Here is an 18594-nt window from a genome sequence, read left to right on the forward strand (position 1 = left end):
TGCAAGTCTTTTTTGCTCCTCAAAGTCTTTATAAATTTATTCAAACCAGTGGCAAAATATTTACTTTTGGCCCTGTAAAGTTCGAGATGAATTTCAGAAATTGAATCATTAACTGACTGGCTAATTCTGCTGTTAATTTCTTTCATTTGATTGGTTAAATAAGTATGTGTGATTTCCTGTTTCCTGTTATCAAAGGGTTGTGAAACAGGGTTGGAATAGATTCTGCTCAACACTTGGTCACCGTCATAATCTCTGGCTTGGGTGTTACTGACAGGCAATGGCTCCTCTTTGTGATTTACATGGAAAGCTGGATATGAAGGAGTTGGGAATTCTGACACTTGTTGCCTTGAGCCAAACTTTTCTGGTATTGACTCAAACTTCGATTGATAGAAAAGGTGAGTTAATTTATTTTTTGATTAAACAGATCAAGGAATCCATTCCATCAGATTAACTTAATGAATGCAGTTACCTTGTGGCTTCGATCTGTTGCTTGCGGGGAGAGAGAACTTATTTTTGCATGAGTTGATATATATCTATATATATATATAGACAATGATGTAACCATCTGAACTTTTTCTAAGCCAATCCATAAGTTTCCAGCTAAAACCAAAAATTACAAGACTTTAGACAAATACATGAAGACTGAATAAGAGTCCTGTATAAAGCAAGAGATTAAAGTTTAGAATGATCTTTAAAGCTAATTTTAAGGGTGTGTTGAGAGAGAACATTGATTGCTCCAAGACAAATGAGAAATCTGCAACCAGTCACAAGGGCTCTAAGTTCTAGCAGAAATATAAGGATAATGATATAAAGAAGTTGAGAATAGTGAAAACCTCACAGGCAGCACTTGAAAATAACCTAGAAGATGTTAGAAGAGATGGGTCAACAATGAAAAAAACAGATTTATAAGATGGCGAGAGGTCTTTCAGCTATGTAGACAAAATACGGAACTGTTAAGATCAAGATAAATCATTTAATGGATGGAACTTGGGTGGAAATATTATGGAGGGTATGGAAATAACTGGTGTAGAATCACAGAAATTTATACTTGTCCTATTCTATCTGTGCTGCCTCATTATAGAGTAATCCAAAACTACTGCCACCGCCCTACTCTATCACACATCCTCCCCCATAGCCCTGTCTCTTCCTCTGCTTGAGATATTTATCCAATTACAACAAAACAACTTAGCTTTTATATAGCACCTTTAATGTGTTTGCAAACAAAATTGGACACTGAGCTACATAAGGGGAATTTTTTTTATTCTTTTATTCTTTGATGCAGGCATCACTGGCAAGACCAGCATTCGTTGCCCATCCCTAATAGCCCTTGACAACTGAATGGCTAGCTAGGCCAATAAGGAACATAAGAACATAGGAGCAGGAGTAGGCCATTCAGCCCATCGAGCCTGCCCCGCCATTCAATACGATCATGGCTGATCATCCACTTCAATGCCTTTTTCCCACACTATCCTCATATCCCTTTATGTCATTGGTATTTAGAAATCTGTCAATCTCTGCTTTAAACATACTCAATGACTGAGCTTCCACAGCCCTCTGGGGTAGAGAATTCCAAAGATTCACAACCCTCTGAGTAAAGAAATTTCTCCTCATCTCGGTCTTAAGTGGCTTCCCCCTTATTTTGAAATTGTGTCTCCTGGTTCTAGACTCTGCAACCAGAGGAAACATCATAGCTGCATCTACCCTGTCCATCCCTTTAAGTATTTTGTAGGTTTCAATGAGATTACCTCTCATTCTTTGAAACTGTAGAGAATACAGGCCCAGTTTCCCCAATCTCTCCTCATAGGACAGTCCCGCCATCCCGGGAACAAGTCTGGTGAACCTTCGTTGCACTCCTTCTATGACAATAATATCCTTCCTAAGGTAAGGGGACCAAAACTGCACACAGTATTCCAGGTGCAGTCTAACCAAGGTTTCTATACAATTGAAGCAAGACTTCACTACTCCTGTACTCAAATCCTCTTGCAATGAAGGCCAACATACCATTAGCCTTCTTAATTTCTTGCTGCACTGCATGTTAGCTTTCAGTGATTCAGTGGGCGGCATAGTGGCGCAGTGGTTAGCACCGCAGCCTCACAGCTCCAGCAACCCGGGTTCAATTCTGAGTACTGCCTGTGTGGAGTTTGCAAGTTCTCCCTGTGTCTGCATGGGTTTCCTCCGGGTGCTCCAGTTTCCTCCCACATGCCCAAAGACTTGCAGGTTGATAGGTAAATTGGCCATTAGCAATTGCCCCTAGTATAGGTAGGTGGTAGGGAAATATAGGGATAGGTGGGGATGTGGTAGGAATATGGGATTAGTGTAAGGTTAGTATAAATGGGTGGTTGATGGTTGGCACAGACCCGATGGGCCGAAGGACCTGTTTCAGTGCTGTATCTCTAAACTAAACTAAACTAAACTATTGACAAGGACTCCCAGGTCTCTTTGTACATCTACACTTTCTAATCTCTTACCCTTTAAGAAATACTCTGCACATCTATTCCTCCTACCAAAGTGAATAATCTCACATTTTCCACATTATATTCCATTTGCCATGTTCTTGCCCACTCACTAAGTCTGTCCAAATCCCCTTGAAGCCTCTTTGCATCTTCCTCACAACACACATTCCCACCTAGTTTTGTGTCATCTGCAGACTTGGAAATAATACATTTGGTCCCCACATCCAAATCATTGATATATATTGTGAACAGCTGAGTCCCAAGCACTGATCCCTGTGGTACCGCACTAGTCACAGCCTTCCAACGCGAGAATGACCCATTTATTCCTACTCTCTGCTTTTTGTCTGTTAACCAATCCTTAATCCATGCCAGTTTATTACCTCCTATCCCATGAGTTTTGATTTTGCTAACCAATCTCCTGTGGGGGACTTTATCAAAAGCCTTCTGAAAATCCAAGTATACCACATCCACCGACTCCCCTTTATCAATTCTGTTATTAACATCCTTAAAAAGCTCCAACAGGTTCATCAAACATGATTTCCCATTCATAAATCCATGTTGGCTCTGTCCAATCAGATCATTATTATCCAAGTGTCCATTTATCACATCCTTTAGAATAGATTCTAGCATTTTCCCAATGACTGATGTAAGACTAACAGGTCTGTAATACCCCGTTTTCTCTCTCCCTCCCTTCTTAAACAGTGGGGTAACATTTGCAACCTTCCAAACTGCAGGAACCATTCCAGAATCTATAGAATTTTGGAAGATGATCACCAATACATCCACTATCTCCATAGCTACCTCTTTCAACACTCTGGGATGTAGAATATCAGGTCCTGGGAACTTATCAACCTTCAGCCACATTAATTTCTCCAATACAACCTTCTTACTCATACTAATTTCCTTCAATTCCTCATTCTCCCTAATCTCTGGATCTCTAATTATGGGAGATTTCTTGTATCTTCCTCTGTAAAGGTGAATAATCATTTAGCTTCTCTGCCATTTCTCTATTCCCAATTATAAATTCTCCTGACTCTGCCTGTAATGGATCTACATTTGTCATAGCCAAACATTTCCTTTTTTTATATCTATGGAAGCTTTTACAGTCTGATTTATTGTTTTGCTATCTTACATTCATATTCTATTCTCCCTTTCTTTATCAGTTTCTCGGTCCTCCTTTGCTGTATTCTAAAATCCTGCCAATCCTCAGGTTTACTATTATTTCTGGCAATTTTATAGGCCTTTTCTTTTAAGCTTATACAATCCTTAACTTCCTTTGTTATCCACAATTGACTGCCTTTACTTTTGGAGTTTTTGTGCCTTAAAGGAATATATAGTTGCTGTAAACTATGTAATATTTCTTTAAAGACTATCCATTGTCTATGCACTGTTATACCTTTTAATGTATTTTCCCAATCCACCTCAGCCAATTTGCCCCTCAGACCTTCATAATTTCCTTTGTTCAAATTTCAGAGGATAGTTCAAAGTCAACCACATTGCTGTGGGTCTGGAGTCACATGCAGGTCAGACTGGGTAAAGACAGCAGATTTCCTTCCCTAAAGGGCATTAATGAATCAGATGGGTTTTTATTAACAACTGATGATAATTTCATGACATCATTACTAAGACTAGTTTTAAATTCCAGACTTTAAAAAAAATTAATTGCAAATTTCACTAACTACCATGATGGGATTTGAACCCATGTTTGGCAGGCATTATCATTACAAGTTTAGTAACATTATCAATGCACCACAATTTCTCCTAAGTTAGGACAGGTCACCAAAAGCTGACTCAAAAAGTAAGTTTTGAGGAGAATATTAGAGGTAGAGAGATGGAAAGGTTTAGGGAGGGAATTCCAGAGTTTAGGGCCTTGGTAGCTGAAGGCAGGGCCATCAATGGGAAAGCAATTAAAATCGGGCATGCTGAAAGGGCCAGTATTGGAGGAGTGCAGAGATCTCAGAGGGTTGTGGGCTGATGGAGTTTATAGAGTTAGGGAGAGGCGAGTCCATGGAGGGATTTGAACATAAATTTGAGAACTTTAAAATCAGATGTTACCAGACCAGGAGCAATGGGTGAAGAGGAGTTGGTGTGAGTTAGGACACAGGCAGCAGAACTCAAGTTAATGGACTAAAACAATGGTTGCAACCTCAACCACTCCCTCTGTTAGTTAGGTTCTTCACAAATAAAGACCCAGCCTCAGTTGTTTTGTCTCATTGTTGTATAACCTATGTAAACACTGGTCATTACTTTTTTTCACAGAATAGAGATGAGGGAGTGATTCAATAGACATGCTAAAAAAAAAGATGGGGCCGAGGAGGTCAAACAGATATAAGATTAAAAGGAACAGATTTAGGACAGAATGTAGGAGAAATTTCTTCACACAAAGGGTTGTGAGGGTGTGGAATTCATTATCTGAATTAATGACTGAAGGAGACACTTGTCAACATTTACAAACAGGTTAGATAGGTTAACAGGGGATTTAATCAAGATAGTCAAAATCATGAGGGGTTTTTATAGAGTAAATAAAGAGAAACTGTTTCCAATGGCAGGAGGGTTAGTAACCAGAGGACACAGATTAAAGATAATTGGCCAAAAAAACAGAGGGGGAAATGAGGTGAATTTTTTCTACACAGTGAGTTGTTGTGATCTGGAATGCGCTGCCTGAACTTGCAGTGGAAGCAGATTCAATAGTAACTTTCAAAAGAGAATTGGATAAATACTTGAAGGGGAAAAATTTGCAGGGCTATAGGGAAAGAACAGTGAAGTAGGACTAACTCTTTCAAAGAGCCAGCGCACACACAATGGGCCAAATGGCCTCCTTCTGTGCGCAAGATTCGATGAATCAATGTTAGGTAGTTAAAGGAAAGGGGAATAAAGGGAAATGGGAAAAGAGTGGATACACGGGTTTAGGATACTCTTTGCGTTTAGGGTAAACACCAACATGGACTGCTTAGGCCAAAAGTCTTGTTTCCATGTCGTGATTTCCACACAATTCTATCAAACTCCAAAGAGCTTGAGGCAGATGGGATACACCTAGAAAATCTAAGGAAAGGAAAGAGGAACTAGACTAGGGCCTGGTTCATATTTTTAGACATTTCAAAATGCAGGAACTGTAACTAACAACTGAAGGATAACAAATAATATTCTGATGTTCAAATATGGAATGAAACAAGGGCCGGAATGTTACGTCACCCCAGCAGGTCATATGATGGCGTGGGGGCGGCGTAAAATTGAGCGGCAGGCTCCGGCAGCCCTACCCGCCCCGATTTCGCCTCCGAACAAGTTTATGGAGGTCCGGCAGTGGGGCGGGGGGTGGGAAACGGCCTGCCCGCCAGAGGCCAATCAAGACCTTTAAGTGGCCACTCAATGGCCACAAGGGCCCTCGCCCGCCTCCATGGGTAAGCGGGTGTGTTGGGGGACATGAAAGGCCGTTCAGCAATAGCTGCCAGCCTTTCTGCACTCCAGGGGAGGGCATGGCAGTCGGGCACAGGGTGCCCGATTGAGGGCCGCCCCTGCCTCCCAACCCATCCCTGGGATCCAAGATGCCCCCCTACCCCCAAACGACCACCTTAGCCTCACCAGGGCACAACCGATCCCCCTGGTGAGGCAACCTAAACTTACCCACTCTCTCTGCTCCATCGGGTCGGTTGGGTTGCAGTCCCAGTAATGGCCACTGCTCCAGGTGGCGCAGCTGAGACTAAGAGCTGCTGGCCCACTGATTGGCCGGCAGCTCACTGAGGCGGGGCCTCCTCCCTCAAATGGGTGGAAGTCCCGCCTTGGGCCAGTTAAAGCCAGGGGATCCGTAAAATACAGGACTGATCCCCAGGCTGGGCGGAAGCAGGTTCGTGACTGACATTTACGTCGGAGTCCGGCTCCCGTCCGCCCACTGTAAAATTCTGGCCAAGGAAACAATGAATTGTAGGGCAGTTAAACGAACATCGCTTACATTCATACAAGGAACGTGACGTCTGGCTCCATTGTTCATCTCAACAGCAAAAAGGACATGAGAGATAAGCAGGACGGAAGTTGAAGCAATAGTTCATGTCTTGCCCTGGACTTCTTGAAGAATGCATTAAACTGGTGGCTGAGATTTGCCATTGGGCTTAGGAGGATTGGTTTGAACCCCCATCCCAGGCAACCCCCCCATTCGTGCCTGGGACAGAAAGTACGGAGGCTGGGGGACGGATCAGAGCAACATTCTACACATTGGATCCATGCCACTTAATATTCACACCACTTTTACAAGGGCACTTTGGACCAGTGTGGGGAAGCTCTCGCCCCAGACAGGCAATGACCTCATTGAAATGCAGAAGTTGGGATCTGATCAGAATGTTTTCTAAATGGTAGCTTTAAAAGTCAATCTTTCAGATTTAGTCATCAGTCACTGCAACATTCACGGTGCTTTATACCTTCTCTAAAAACAAGTTTTAAGCAAACTATATTGAATTTTTGTAATTCTATTGCTGCTCTGTTCAATGATTTTTCAAATTTACATTTTTTTAAAAACATTTTTAGGAGCAGAGATTTGGAGGTCCATGTTGACCTGGGAGAGGATGCAGCACAGATTCACCGGAATGATACTGGGGCTAGAAGAGTTAAATTATAAGGAGCAATTAAATACATTTAGTTTGTAACTCCCTTAAGTGTCGAAGATTGAGGTGTTCAAAATGTTAAAGGAATTTGATAGGGTGGATGGAGAGAAATGATTTCTTCTGGTGGGAGGGGACAGAACAAGGGAGCCCAACCTTAAAATTCGAGCCAGGCCATTCAGGGGAGGTGTCAGGAAACAATTCTTCACACAAAGGGAAGTGGAAATCTGAAACTCTCTCCCCCAACAAGCTGCTGAGGCTGGAGGCCAATTGAAAATGTCAAAACTGAGATTTTGTTGAGTCAGAGTAATGGAACCAAGGTGGGTAGATGGAGATAAAATACAGATCAACCACAGTCTGATTGAATGGCAGAGCAGTCTAGAGGGGCTGAATGGCCTCCTCCTATTCATACATTCCTATACAAGTTTTAAATATTGAAACAGTGGCAGCAATACATTACCAGCCTGATTGGATAGAAACTGGCTGCTCCCCCGCCCCGCTCCCAAACTGATACAAGGGCAGAGACTGCCTGAAAGAATGCTCTTCACATTTATTAATAAATGCACATATGCAGTTTGAAAAATATAAATAAACATTTTTAATTGCTTTCCACTCCAACAAAGAATTCTCTGTTATTTACATTAGTAAATGTCTGAGCTCTTGCCTATTGCCTGCTGCATAATGAAGCTGTTTGCTCTTAGCATGATTTTGTGAAACGATTTTTGCGAGACAATAGTTTAGAATGAATAATACTTGAAATATGTCTGTGCAACGTTCTCTTACAAAATGATTAGCATTTTAAATTGTTTTAATGTAGTTTAAAGCCAGAAAGAAGGAGACTTCCTCAGGATAGAATCATAAGTGCAGTGGTTAGCACCTCAGCCTCACAGCTCCAGTGACCCGGGTTCGATTCTGGGTACTGCCTGTGTGGAGTTTGCAAGTTCTCCCTGTGTCTGCGTGGGTTTTCTCCGGGTGCTCCGGTTTCCTCCCACATGCCAAAAGACTTGCAGGTTGGTAGGTAAATTGGCCATTATAAATTGCCCCGAGTATAGGTAGGTGGTAGGGAAATATAGGGACAGGTGGGGATGTGGTAGGAATATGGGATTAGTGTAGGATTAGTATAAATGGGTGGTTGATGGTCGGCACGGACTCGGTGGGCTGAAGGGCCTGTTTCAGTGCTGTATCTCTAAATCTAAATAAGGGGTTAAATTGGATCACACCAATAATTGGGCACAGGAATCGTGATGTGTGATTATCCTCACACTGCACAAACTTCCATAATTGTGGTGTGCAGCCCAGCGCTCAACACACTGTTCAGTGGCTGCACGCCTCAGTGGGGGGCCCAGGTTGGTGCGAGGCTCGCACCACTTAAAGCCAGACTGAATCTCATAAAAGCAAAGTGCATTCTGGCTGCAGCAGGGGATGAAACTGCTTGGGCAACATTTGAAGACCATCAAAAAGGACCCAGTCTGGAGAAACTGGCCAGAAAGTGACCCCTAGATTCCAGATGCCATGCTGCAGTCACTGGTGTAGGAGGTGGAGAGGAGGAGGGAGATTCCCCTCCCTCAGGGGGATGAGGCCCTCCAGACTCATGCTGAAAGGGCAATGGGAGCATGTGGTCATGGGGGTGAGTGTGGAGTCAATCCCCCGAGAACCTGGATACAGTGGTAGAAGAAATTCGATGACCTCACCTCTGGTCATGATCAGTGATGCATCTTCAAATGCTAAACTCTCTCAAATACACCACTAGCCTCACAAACTGCTCAGTTCAACCCACCCCCTTCACTTGTCTACCAATAATCTCAATCAGCCACATCTCAGATTCCGTGTTCATGTGTTTAACCTCACCCTCACACACTCAGCTCTACTGGAAGCTACATACTCACATCTCTCAGCCTGCACACACTGCCAGCTATTCAACTGTGGCAAGCACATCACCCAAACGTATTGCACCACATTCACTGACATATTTCCCCCTCTTTTGCAGGAGAAGGTGGCCTATGATAGACGGCAAATGCAACAAATAAAGGGGGGCATGGCTGCACGTGTTGAGGCCATGGAGGAGATGGTTCTGGGGATAATTGGAGTGGATGTCTCAGAGGCTGGGGCCAGCAGCAGCACTGAAGCCATCGAGGATGAGGATCTTTTCCTGCCTTATGCACATTCCCAAATTCATACGTACATAGGAACATAGAAAATAGTAGCAGGAGTAGGCCATTCGGCCCCTCAAGCCTGCTCATCCATTCAAGTAGATCTCATCTGCACCTTCTCCAAGGCCATAAAGTCTCTTGGCATCAGGTCAAACATGGGCAAGAAAACTTCCGACTGATTACCACCTACCACCCTCCCTCAGCTGATGAGTCAGCACTCCTCCATGTTGAACACCACTTGGAGGAAGCACTGAGGGTGGCAAGGGCACAGAAGGTACTCTGGGTGGGGGACTTCAATGTCCATCACCAAGAGTGGCTCGGTAGCAATACTGCTGACCAAACTGGCCGAGTCCTAAAGGATATAACTGCTAGACTGGGTCTGTGGCAGGTGGTGAGGGAATCAACAAGAGGGAGAAACATACTTGACTTCATCCTCACCAATCTGCCTGCCGCAGATGCATCTGTCCATGACAGTATTGGTAGGAGTGACCACCGCACAGTCCTTGTGGAGACGAAGTCCATCTTCACATTGAGGATACCCTCCATCATGTTGTGTGGCACTGCCACCGTGCTAAATGGGATAGATTTCGAACAGATCTAGCAACAAAATTGGGCATCATGAGGCGCTGTGAACCATCTTCAGCTGCTTCATCAATGACCTTCCTTCAATCATAAGGTCAGAAGTGGGGATGTTCGCTGGTGATTGCACAATGTTCAGCACCATTCGTGACTCCTCAGATACTGAAGCAGTCCATGTAAAATTGTAACAAGACCTGGACAATATCTAGGCTTGGGCTGTTAAGTGGCAAGTAACATTCACGCCACACAAGTGCCAGACAATGACCATCTCCAACAAGAGAGAATCTAACCATCTCCATTTGACATTCAACAGCATTATGATCGCTGAATCCCCCACTATCAACATCCTGGGGGTTACCAGAGACGGAACTGGAGTAGCCATATAAATACCATGGCTACAAGAGCAGGTCAGAGGCTAAGAATCCTGCGGTGAGTAACTCACCTCCTGACTCCACAAAGCCTGTCCACCATCTACAAGGCACAAGTCAGGAGTGTGATGGAATACTCTCCACTTGCCTGGATGGGTGCAACAACACTCCAACAACACTCAAGAAGCTCGACACCATCCAGGACAAAGCTTGATTGGCACTCCACCCACAAACATTCATTCTCTCCACCACCGACACACAGTGGCAGCAGTGTGTACCATCCACAAGATGCACTGCAGCAATGCACCAAGGCTCCTTCAACAAGACCTTCCAAACCCTTGACCTCTACCAACTAGAAGGATCGGTAGCAAATGCATGGGAACACCACCACCTGCAAGTTCCCCTCCAAGTCACACATCATCCTGACTTGGAACTATATCGCCGTTCCTTCACTGTCGCTGGGTCAAAATCCAGGAACTCCCTTCCTAACAGCACTGTGGGTGTACCTACCCCACATGGACTGCAGAGGTTCAAGAAGGCAGCTCACCACCACCTTCTCAAGGGTAATTAGGGATGGGCAATAAATGCTGGCCTGGCCAGCGATGCCCACATCCCAAGAAAATGAATAAATTTTTTTTTAAAAATTCTTCCTAAAGTGTGGTGCGCAGAACTGAGCACAATTCTCTAGCTGAAACCTAACCAGTGATTTATAAATGTTTAGCATAACATCCTTGCAGTTGTAAAGGATATATGAACATTTGTAGAAAACTATACTTTGGCTTAGATTACACATTTCAGTATTCCAGAGGTTTTGGCTGAAATCTTTGGATTCCCAGCCTGCTGGCAGAGTCACTGAGTGAAGAGCAAATACCTCTCCGCAGGGTAGGATGAGGAGCTTGCATCCTGGACTCTCCTCCGTGCCAGACAAAGAGTAGCACTGCTAGAGGCCAGGAGCTCATCCCTGACCGTCCTCCCTACCCGGGAGTGGTCATTGGCTTGGGGACAGTGAAATGACACATTTGTTTGAAATTGAGGTAGGTGTAAATATAGTACCTCATCTCTCCCTTCTTTCAAAAGCTTCAACAACATTGAAATTATAACAATTCCCACGATATACACATGCAAATTGGGACAGAAAAAAGGAGGGGAAAATGTAGTAGAGTGAGATTGAGGCAATATCAGAAGAGTTTCTTGTTTACTGTGCTTCAAGCTCACTTGCTTGTAGGTAGTCTTGCTGTTTGTCGGGCCCAGTGTTCTTCTTAAACCTTGCTCACGCTGGAGATTTTTCTCTCTTTGAGGTTCACGTGTTTTCACAAGTTTCGGTTCCATGGGAAATTGATGGGGGCAGGCAGGACTGGAGAGGAGGTTCTGTTCCAACCGGGAGCACATGGCTTTTCCTTTTCAAATCCTCCGTTGGAAGTTCAAATTCAAAACATCCAACAGTCAGTCAGTCACGTGACCAAAACTGGTGTGACCACTTCTTCTGTGGATTGGGGAAGCAACGAATGGGTCCCCATTGTTCCAACACTGTCTGTTACTATGCAAATGTCTTTCCAGTCAGGGGCTTGCAATTTTAAGTTTTAACATTCATGTGGCGAAATAATGTGCCTCAGTCTTGGCAGGTGGGAGGTTTGCCTGACACATCTAAGATCCTGAGGGGTCTTGACAGGGTGGATATGGAAAGGATGTTTCCTCTTGTGGGAGAATCTAGAACTAGGGGTCACTGTTTAATAATAAGGGGTCACCCATTTAAGACAGAGATGAGGAGACATTTTTTCTCTCTGAGGGTCGTGAGTCTGTGGAATTCTCTTCCTCAAAAGGCGGTGGAAGCAGAGTCTGAATATTTTTAAGGCAGAGGTAGATAGATTCTTGATAAGCAAGGGGGTGAAAGATTATCGGTGTAGGCGAGGAGTTGAGGTTACAATCAGACCAGCCATGGGCTGGATTTTAAGGAGCCCTCGATGTTGGGATTCGTGGCGGAGGTGGGGCCTGAAGATGGCCTGTTCCTCCCGGTGAGGGTGGGGCACTATGGCAGCTGCCCACCCGCTCAGCGACAGGAACACAATCACCATATGCAAATAAAGTAAATAGATTTGCATCAATTTTGATGTTCCGCTGCATCTTCAACCCGGCGGTCAGCACTGCCCTGCCTTCAGGACCCCGCCCGGGGAAACGAGGTGCAACACTGGTGGGGAGGGGGAGGAGGTAAGTTTCTCAGTGCGGGGGATGGTTGGGGGATGGGGTCAAATTAACATCATGGGTGTAGGGGATGGTGGGAGGGGTTGTAGTTTGATGTTTGTGCAGTTTGAGGGGGAAGGTCAAGATGGTAAATGTAAGTGTTTGGGGCGGGGGTGAAGGACAAATAATTAATTTAATTATTATTGGGGGAGGTGGGAGCGGGGTAAAAGCGATGTATTTAATTTCAGTAAATCTTTCTTTAAATATGGTGGTAGGGCTAACAGCCTTTTAAAAATGGCGTCAGCGTCTGCACACAGGCAGCTGACGCCATTGCTGGGAATAGAAGCCCCCCCCCCCCCCACCCCCTCCCCCCCCGCCCCCTCCATGTGATCGGAAGGCGCAGCCTGCCTCAGCTATTTAAATGAACTGCCACGTTTGGAATCGCGGTGGCTGTTCAGGAGACAGCCCGCACAGGAGGGCCACCATTTATTTCTTCCCCGTCTGAAATCAAAGGCGGGCTTATAATATTCAGCCCATGATCTTATTGAATGGTGGAGCAGGCACGAGGGGCCGAGTGGCCTCCTCCTGCTCCTAGTTTGTATGAATGGTACCAGGGATGAGGAACTTCAGTTACGTGGATAGATTGGAGAAGCTGGGACTGTTCTCCTTGGAGAAGAGAAGGTTGAGAGGAGGTTTGATAGAGGTATTCAAAATCATGAGGGGTCTGGACAGAGTAGATAGAGAGAAACTGTTCCCATTGGTGGAAGGTTCCAGATCAGAGGACACTGACTTAAGGTGATTTGCAAAAGCAGCAACAGTGACATGAGGAAAATCCATTTGACGCAGTGAGTGTTTAGGATCTGGAATGCACTGTCTGAGAGTGTGGTGGAGGCAGGTTCAGTGAGTGTTTAGGATCTGGAATGCACTGCCTGAGAGTGTGGTGGAGGCAGGTTCAGTGAGTGTTTGGGATCTGGAATACACTGTCTGAGAGTGTGGTGGAGGCAGGTTCAGTGAGTGTTTGGGATCTGGAATGCACTGTCTGAGAGTGTGGTGGAGGCAGGTTCAGTGAGTGTTTAGGATCTGGAATGCACTGCCTGAGAGTGTGGTGGAGGCAGGTTCAGTGTGTGTTTAGGATCTGGAATGCACTGTCTGAGAGTGTGGTGGAGGCAGGTTCAGTGTGTGTTTAGGATCTGGAATGCACTGTCTGAGAGTGTGGTGGAGGCAGGTTCAGTGAGTGTTTGGGATCTGGAATGCACTGTCTGAGAGTGTGGTGGAGGCAGGTTCAGTGAGTGTTTAGGATCTGGAATGCACTGCCTGAGAGTGTGGTGGAGGCAGGTTCAGTGAGTGTTTAGGATCTGGAATGCACTGTCTGAGAGTGCAGTGGAGGCAGGTTCAACTGTGGTTTTCAAAAGGGAATTGCATAATTATCTGGAGAAACATTTGCACAGCTCCAGGGAAAAAGCAGGGAAATGGGACTTGGTGAGTTGGACTTGCAGAAAGCTGTGACAGACATGACGGACCGAATGGCCTCCTTCTGTGCTGTAACAATTCTGTGATTCGATGATTCTGTTTCATGTCTGATGATGCTTTTTCTGTTGCAGATATTCAAATTAGTGAATGTCGAATCAGGGGAGTTTTCCTCGTAACCTTGCACGGTGAATACAATTTGTCGCTGGCCCAAGCACATAGAACCTGCCTCCTCTTTGACACAGTGTTGGCAACAAAGGCACAGGTAGACCAGGCACAGCAGCAAGGCTTCGAAACGTGCAGGTGAGTGGCCCCTCATTGTAAGATCACCATCCTCAGCTTTCAATTGGCTAAACAGTCAGTCAATCTTATTAGAAGCACAAGTTTAATCTCCAGCCTGTTGTTTGAAATTTATAAAGAGCACTGTGTGAAAACTGACGGTGTTCCCACATTGTCCTTTGATACAGATAATCCCATGGGTTGACACATCCACCTAAGTGAATGTGGAGGTCCCATTAACAGTTCGCCCTGAATACAGAATGAAGCCCAAGGAAAGTGGACTGAGATGACGGCAGGTTGAGGAAGCTGGGCAGATGTTTCACCTCCATCCACCTTGTAGCAAGGTTGAGAAAATCCAGCTTTATGGATCCTCAATGAAATGATTTTGGCAGACTCGACTCAGCTGCTATTGGTCACAAGTCCAAACCATTCACCAATCCTCCTTCCCCCACATTTACTATTAATTGATAAACGGACGCAGAAGTAAATTAAGCCCATGTGACCCTAATACAAGCATATCTCCTGTTAGCCAGTTACACTGAGTGATGTTGGTAGAGACCACACAAGCCTTGCCTGCCCTCTACTTCAGCTGTTAAGACAGAAAGAAGAAAGAAATTACATTTATCCAAAACTTTCATGACTGCAGGACAGGACAAAGTGACTCACAGCCTATGAAGTGTTTTTTAAAGTTCAGTCAATGTTGTAATACAGGAAATGTGCAGCTAATTTGTGCACAGCAAGATCCCACAAACAGCGATGTGGTAATGACCAGATAATCTGTTTGCATGGTTGAGGGATAAATATTGACCAGGACACAGGGAAGAATGCTCAAATAAAAGCAAAATACTGTGGATGCTGGAAATCTGAAATAAAAACAGCAAGTGCTGGAAATGTTCAGAATTCTGCCAGCGTCTGTGGAGAAAGAAACAGAGTTAATGTTTCAGGTCAGTGACCTTTCATCACCTTTGCCAGTTCTGATGAAAGGTCACAGCCCTGAAACATTAACTCTGTTTCTCGCTCCACAGATGCTGCCTGACCTGCTGAGTATTTCCAGCATTTTCTGTTTTTATTCCGGGGAAGAACTCCCCTGCTCTTCTGCAGCATATTCTTTAACATCTACCTGAAAGGGCAGATGGGGCCTTGGTTTAACGTCTCATCTTGACAGTGCAGCACTCCCTCAGTACTGGCCCTCTGACAGTGCAGCACTCCCTCAGTACTGACCCTCTGACAGTGCAGCACTCCCTCAGTACTGACCCTCTGAAAGTGCAGCACTCCCTCAGTACTGGCCCTCTGACAGTGCAGCGCTCCCTCAGTACTGGCCCTCTGACAGTGCAGCGCTCCCTCAGTACTGGCCTTCCAACACTGCAGCACTCCCTCAGTACTGGCCCTCCGACAGTGCAGCGCTCCCTCAGTACTGGCCCTCCGACAGTGCAGCGCTCCCTCAGTACTGGCCCTCTGACAGTGCAGCGCTCCCTCAGTACTGGCCCTCTGACAGTGCAGCGCTCCCTCAGTACTGGCCCTCTGACAGTGCAGCGCTCCCTCAGTACTGGCCCTCCGACAGTGCAGCGCTCCCTCAGTACTGGCCCTCCGACAGTGCAGCGCTCCCTCAGTACTGGCCCTCCGACAGTGCAGCGCTCCCTCAGTACTGGCCCTCCGACAGTGCAGCGCTCCCTCAGTACTGGCCCTCCGACAGTGCAGCGCTCCCTCAGTACTGGCCCTCCGACAGTGCAGCGCTCCCTCAGTACTGGCCCTCCGACAGTGCAGCGCTCCCTCAGTACTGGCCCTCCGACAGTGCAGCGCTCCCTCAGTACTGGCCCTCCGACAGTGCAGCGCTCCCTCAGTACTGGCCCTCCGACAGTGCAGCGCTCCCTCAGGGAGTGTCAACCTGGATTACAGGCTCAAGTCTCAAGTTCATTGCCTCACTCCCTGAATCTAACTCCCTGCTCTGCTCGTCTTGTTACACAATATATGATTATTGAAGAAGATACTCACAACATTTCATGCTGTTGTTTTTTTTTGTGCCTCCCCTCTAGGTATGGTTGGGTGGACGATGGTTTTCTTGTTATCCCAAGAATCAGTCAGAAGGAGCAGTGTGGAAAAAACGGAACAGGTCTGTTGATCTGGAAACTTGATACCGATAAACAGTACGATGGTTACTGCTTCCGACAGAAAGGTAACTGGAGATCACTCACAATTTGAATATTGTTAAAGCAGAGATAGATAGATTCTTGATAAGCAAGGGGGTGAAAAGTTATTGGGGGTAGGTGGGAATGAGGAGTTGAGGTTGCAATCAGATTAGCCATGATCTGATGGAATGGTGGAGCAGGTTTGAGGGGCCGAGTGGCCTACTCCTGCTCCTAATTTGTATGTTCATAAGTAATAGAATTAGAGTTTGTAAAACCTTAGCACAAGCATCACATGAAGAGATTGAACATTAAAATGATTGTATAGGAAGTAAGCGCTGTTGAGAAAAGAGACTTGTGTGACCATGTACAGAAATCATTTCAAACCAGCGGACAGGTACAAAGACCAACCCAGCAGGCTAATGTTGGCTTTTATATCAAAAAGGCTGGAATACAGGATGGTGGAAGTGATGCTTTAGTTGTACTTTGCTCTTGTCAGTACTCCATCTGGAGTAACTGCATTCAGTTCCAGCACCTCAGCAAGGGATATATTTGCCTTGGAGGGGGTGGAGTGAATGATACCAGGACTAGCGGGGGTTAGATTCTGAGAACAGGATGCATAAACTTGGTTTATATTCCCTTGAGATTAGATGGAGTGTTAAGGTTGAGGAGTTCAAAATGAAATAGATAGTCGATAGGATTGATAGAAAGATCATAAGATAAGAATTAGGAGCAGGTGTAGGCCATTCAGCCCTTCGTGACAGCTGCACCATTCAATAAGAATCATGGCTGATCTGATTGTGGCCTTAACTCCACTTTCCTGCCAGCCCCCCTTGACTGTCTTTTCGATCAAAAATCTAACACAGCCGTGAATGTATTCAGTGACCCAGATTCCACTGCTTTCTGGAGTAGAGAATTCCAAAGATTAGCAACCCTCTGAGAGTAGAAATTCCTCCTCATCTCCATCTTAAATAGGAGACCCCTTATCTTGAAACTGCACCCCCTGGTTCTAGACTCCCCCACAAGGGGAAACATCCTCCCAGCATCTACCATATTTCAATAAGATCACCTCACATTCTTCTAAACTCCAATGAGGATAAGCCCAACTTGCTCAACCTATTCTGATGAGGCAAACCCATCATCCCAGGAATCATCCTAATGAAAGTGTAGTGGGGGGAGGGGTACTTAAAAAAAGTAATTAGGAGAGTGAAGAGGGGGCATGAAAAAACACTGGCAGGCAAGATAAAGGTAAATCCTAAGGCGTTTTACAAGTATATTAAGGGCAAAAGGATCACCAGAGAAAAGAGTAGGGCCCATTAGGGACCAAAGTGGCAACCTGTGTGTGGAGCCAGAGGACAGAGGTGAGGTTTTAAATGATTACTTTTCATCTGTCTTCACTATGGAGAAGGACAATGTAGGTGTAGAGATCAGGGAGGGGGATTGTGATATACTTGAACAAATTAAATTGAAAGGGAGGCGGTATTAGCGGTTTTAAGCAGGCTTAAAAGTGGATAAATCCCCAGGCCCAGATGAGATGTATCCTGGGTTGTTATGTGAGGCAAGGGAGGAGATAGCAGGGGCTCTGACACAAATTTTCAAATCCTCTCTGCCCACAGGAGAGGTACCAGAGGTCTGGAGGACAGCGAATGTGGTACCATTATTCAAGAAGGGTAGCAGGGATAAACCAGGAATTACAGGCCGGTGAGTCTAACATCAGTGGTTGGGAAACTATTGGAAAAAATCTGAGACAGGATTAATCTCCACTTGGAGTGGCAGGGAATAATCAAGGATAGTCAGCATGGCTTTGTCAGGGGGAGATCATGTCCAACAAATTTGATTGAATTTTTCGAGGAGGTGACTAGATGTGTAGGTTAGGGTAAAGCAGTAGATGTAGTCTACATGGACTTCAGTAAGGCTTTTGATAAGGTCCCGCATGGGAGATTGGTCAAGACACAAAAATTGGTGGTGTTGTAAATAGTGAGGAGGAAATCCTTAGATTACAGGACGATATAGATGGGCTGGTAAGATGGGCAGAGAAATGGCAAATGGAATTTAATCCTGAAAAGTGTGAGGTGATGCATTTTGGAAGGACTAACAAGGTAAGGGAATATACAATGAATGGTAGGACCCTAGGAAGTACAGAGGGTCAGAGGGACCTTGGTGTACTTGTCCATAAATCACTGAAGGCAGCAGCACAGGTAGATAAGGTGGTTAGGAAGGCATATGGGATACTTGCCTTTATTAGCCGAGGCATAGAATATAAGAGCAGGGAAGATATGATGGAGATATATAAAATGCTAGTTAGGCCACAGCTGGAGTACTGTGTACAGTTCTGGTCACCACACTATAGGAAGGATGTGATTGCACTGGAGAGGGTGCAGAGGAAATTCACCAGGATGTTGCCTGGG

The 18594-nt window shown here is 45.3% G+C and overlaps 1 protein-coding gene across 3 annotated transcripts in view; it reads left to right on the top strand.

Annotated features, from left to right (window-relative positions):
* Positions 1-209: 209 nt before the first annotated feature.
* rnf141 (ring finger protein 141) overlaps positions 210-18594 on the top strand; it is a 115870-nt gene continuing 97485 nt past the window's right edge. For 2 of the 3 annotated variants that reach the window (XM_068046709.1, XM_068046710.1), the window contains exons 1-3: positions 210-395; positions 13919-14087; positions 16097-16236. In XM_068046709.1, coding sequence (XP_067902810.1) covers positions 278-395; positions 13919-14087; positions 16097-16236 — 427 coding nt within the window. In that variant the 5' untranslated portion in view covers positions 210-277. The remainder of the gene's footprint in view (positions 396-13918; positions 14088-16096; positions 16237-18594) is intronic. The other variant, XM_068046708.1, reaches the window with a different exon arrangement.

This window comes from Heterodontus francisci, chromosome 14 (genome assembly GCF_036365525.1).
Source record: "Heterodontus francisci isolate sHetFra1 chromosome 14, sHetFra1.hap1, whole genome shotgun sequence".
NCBI classification, from domain to species: Eukaryota; Metazoa; Chordata; class Chondrichthyes; order Heterodontiformes; family Heterodontidae; genus Heterodontus; species Heterodontus francisci.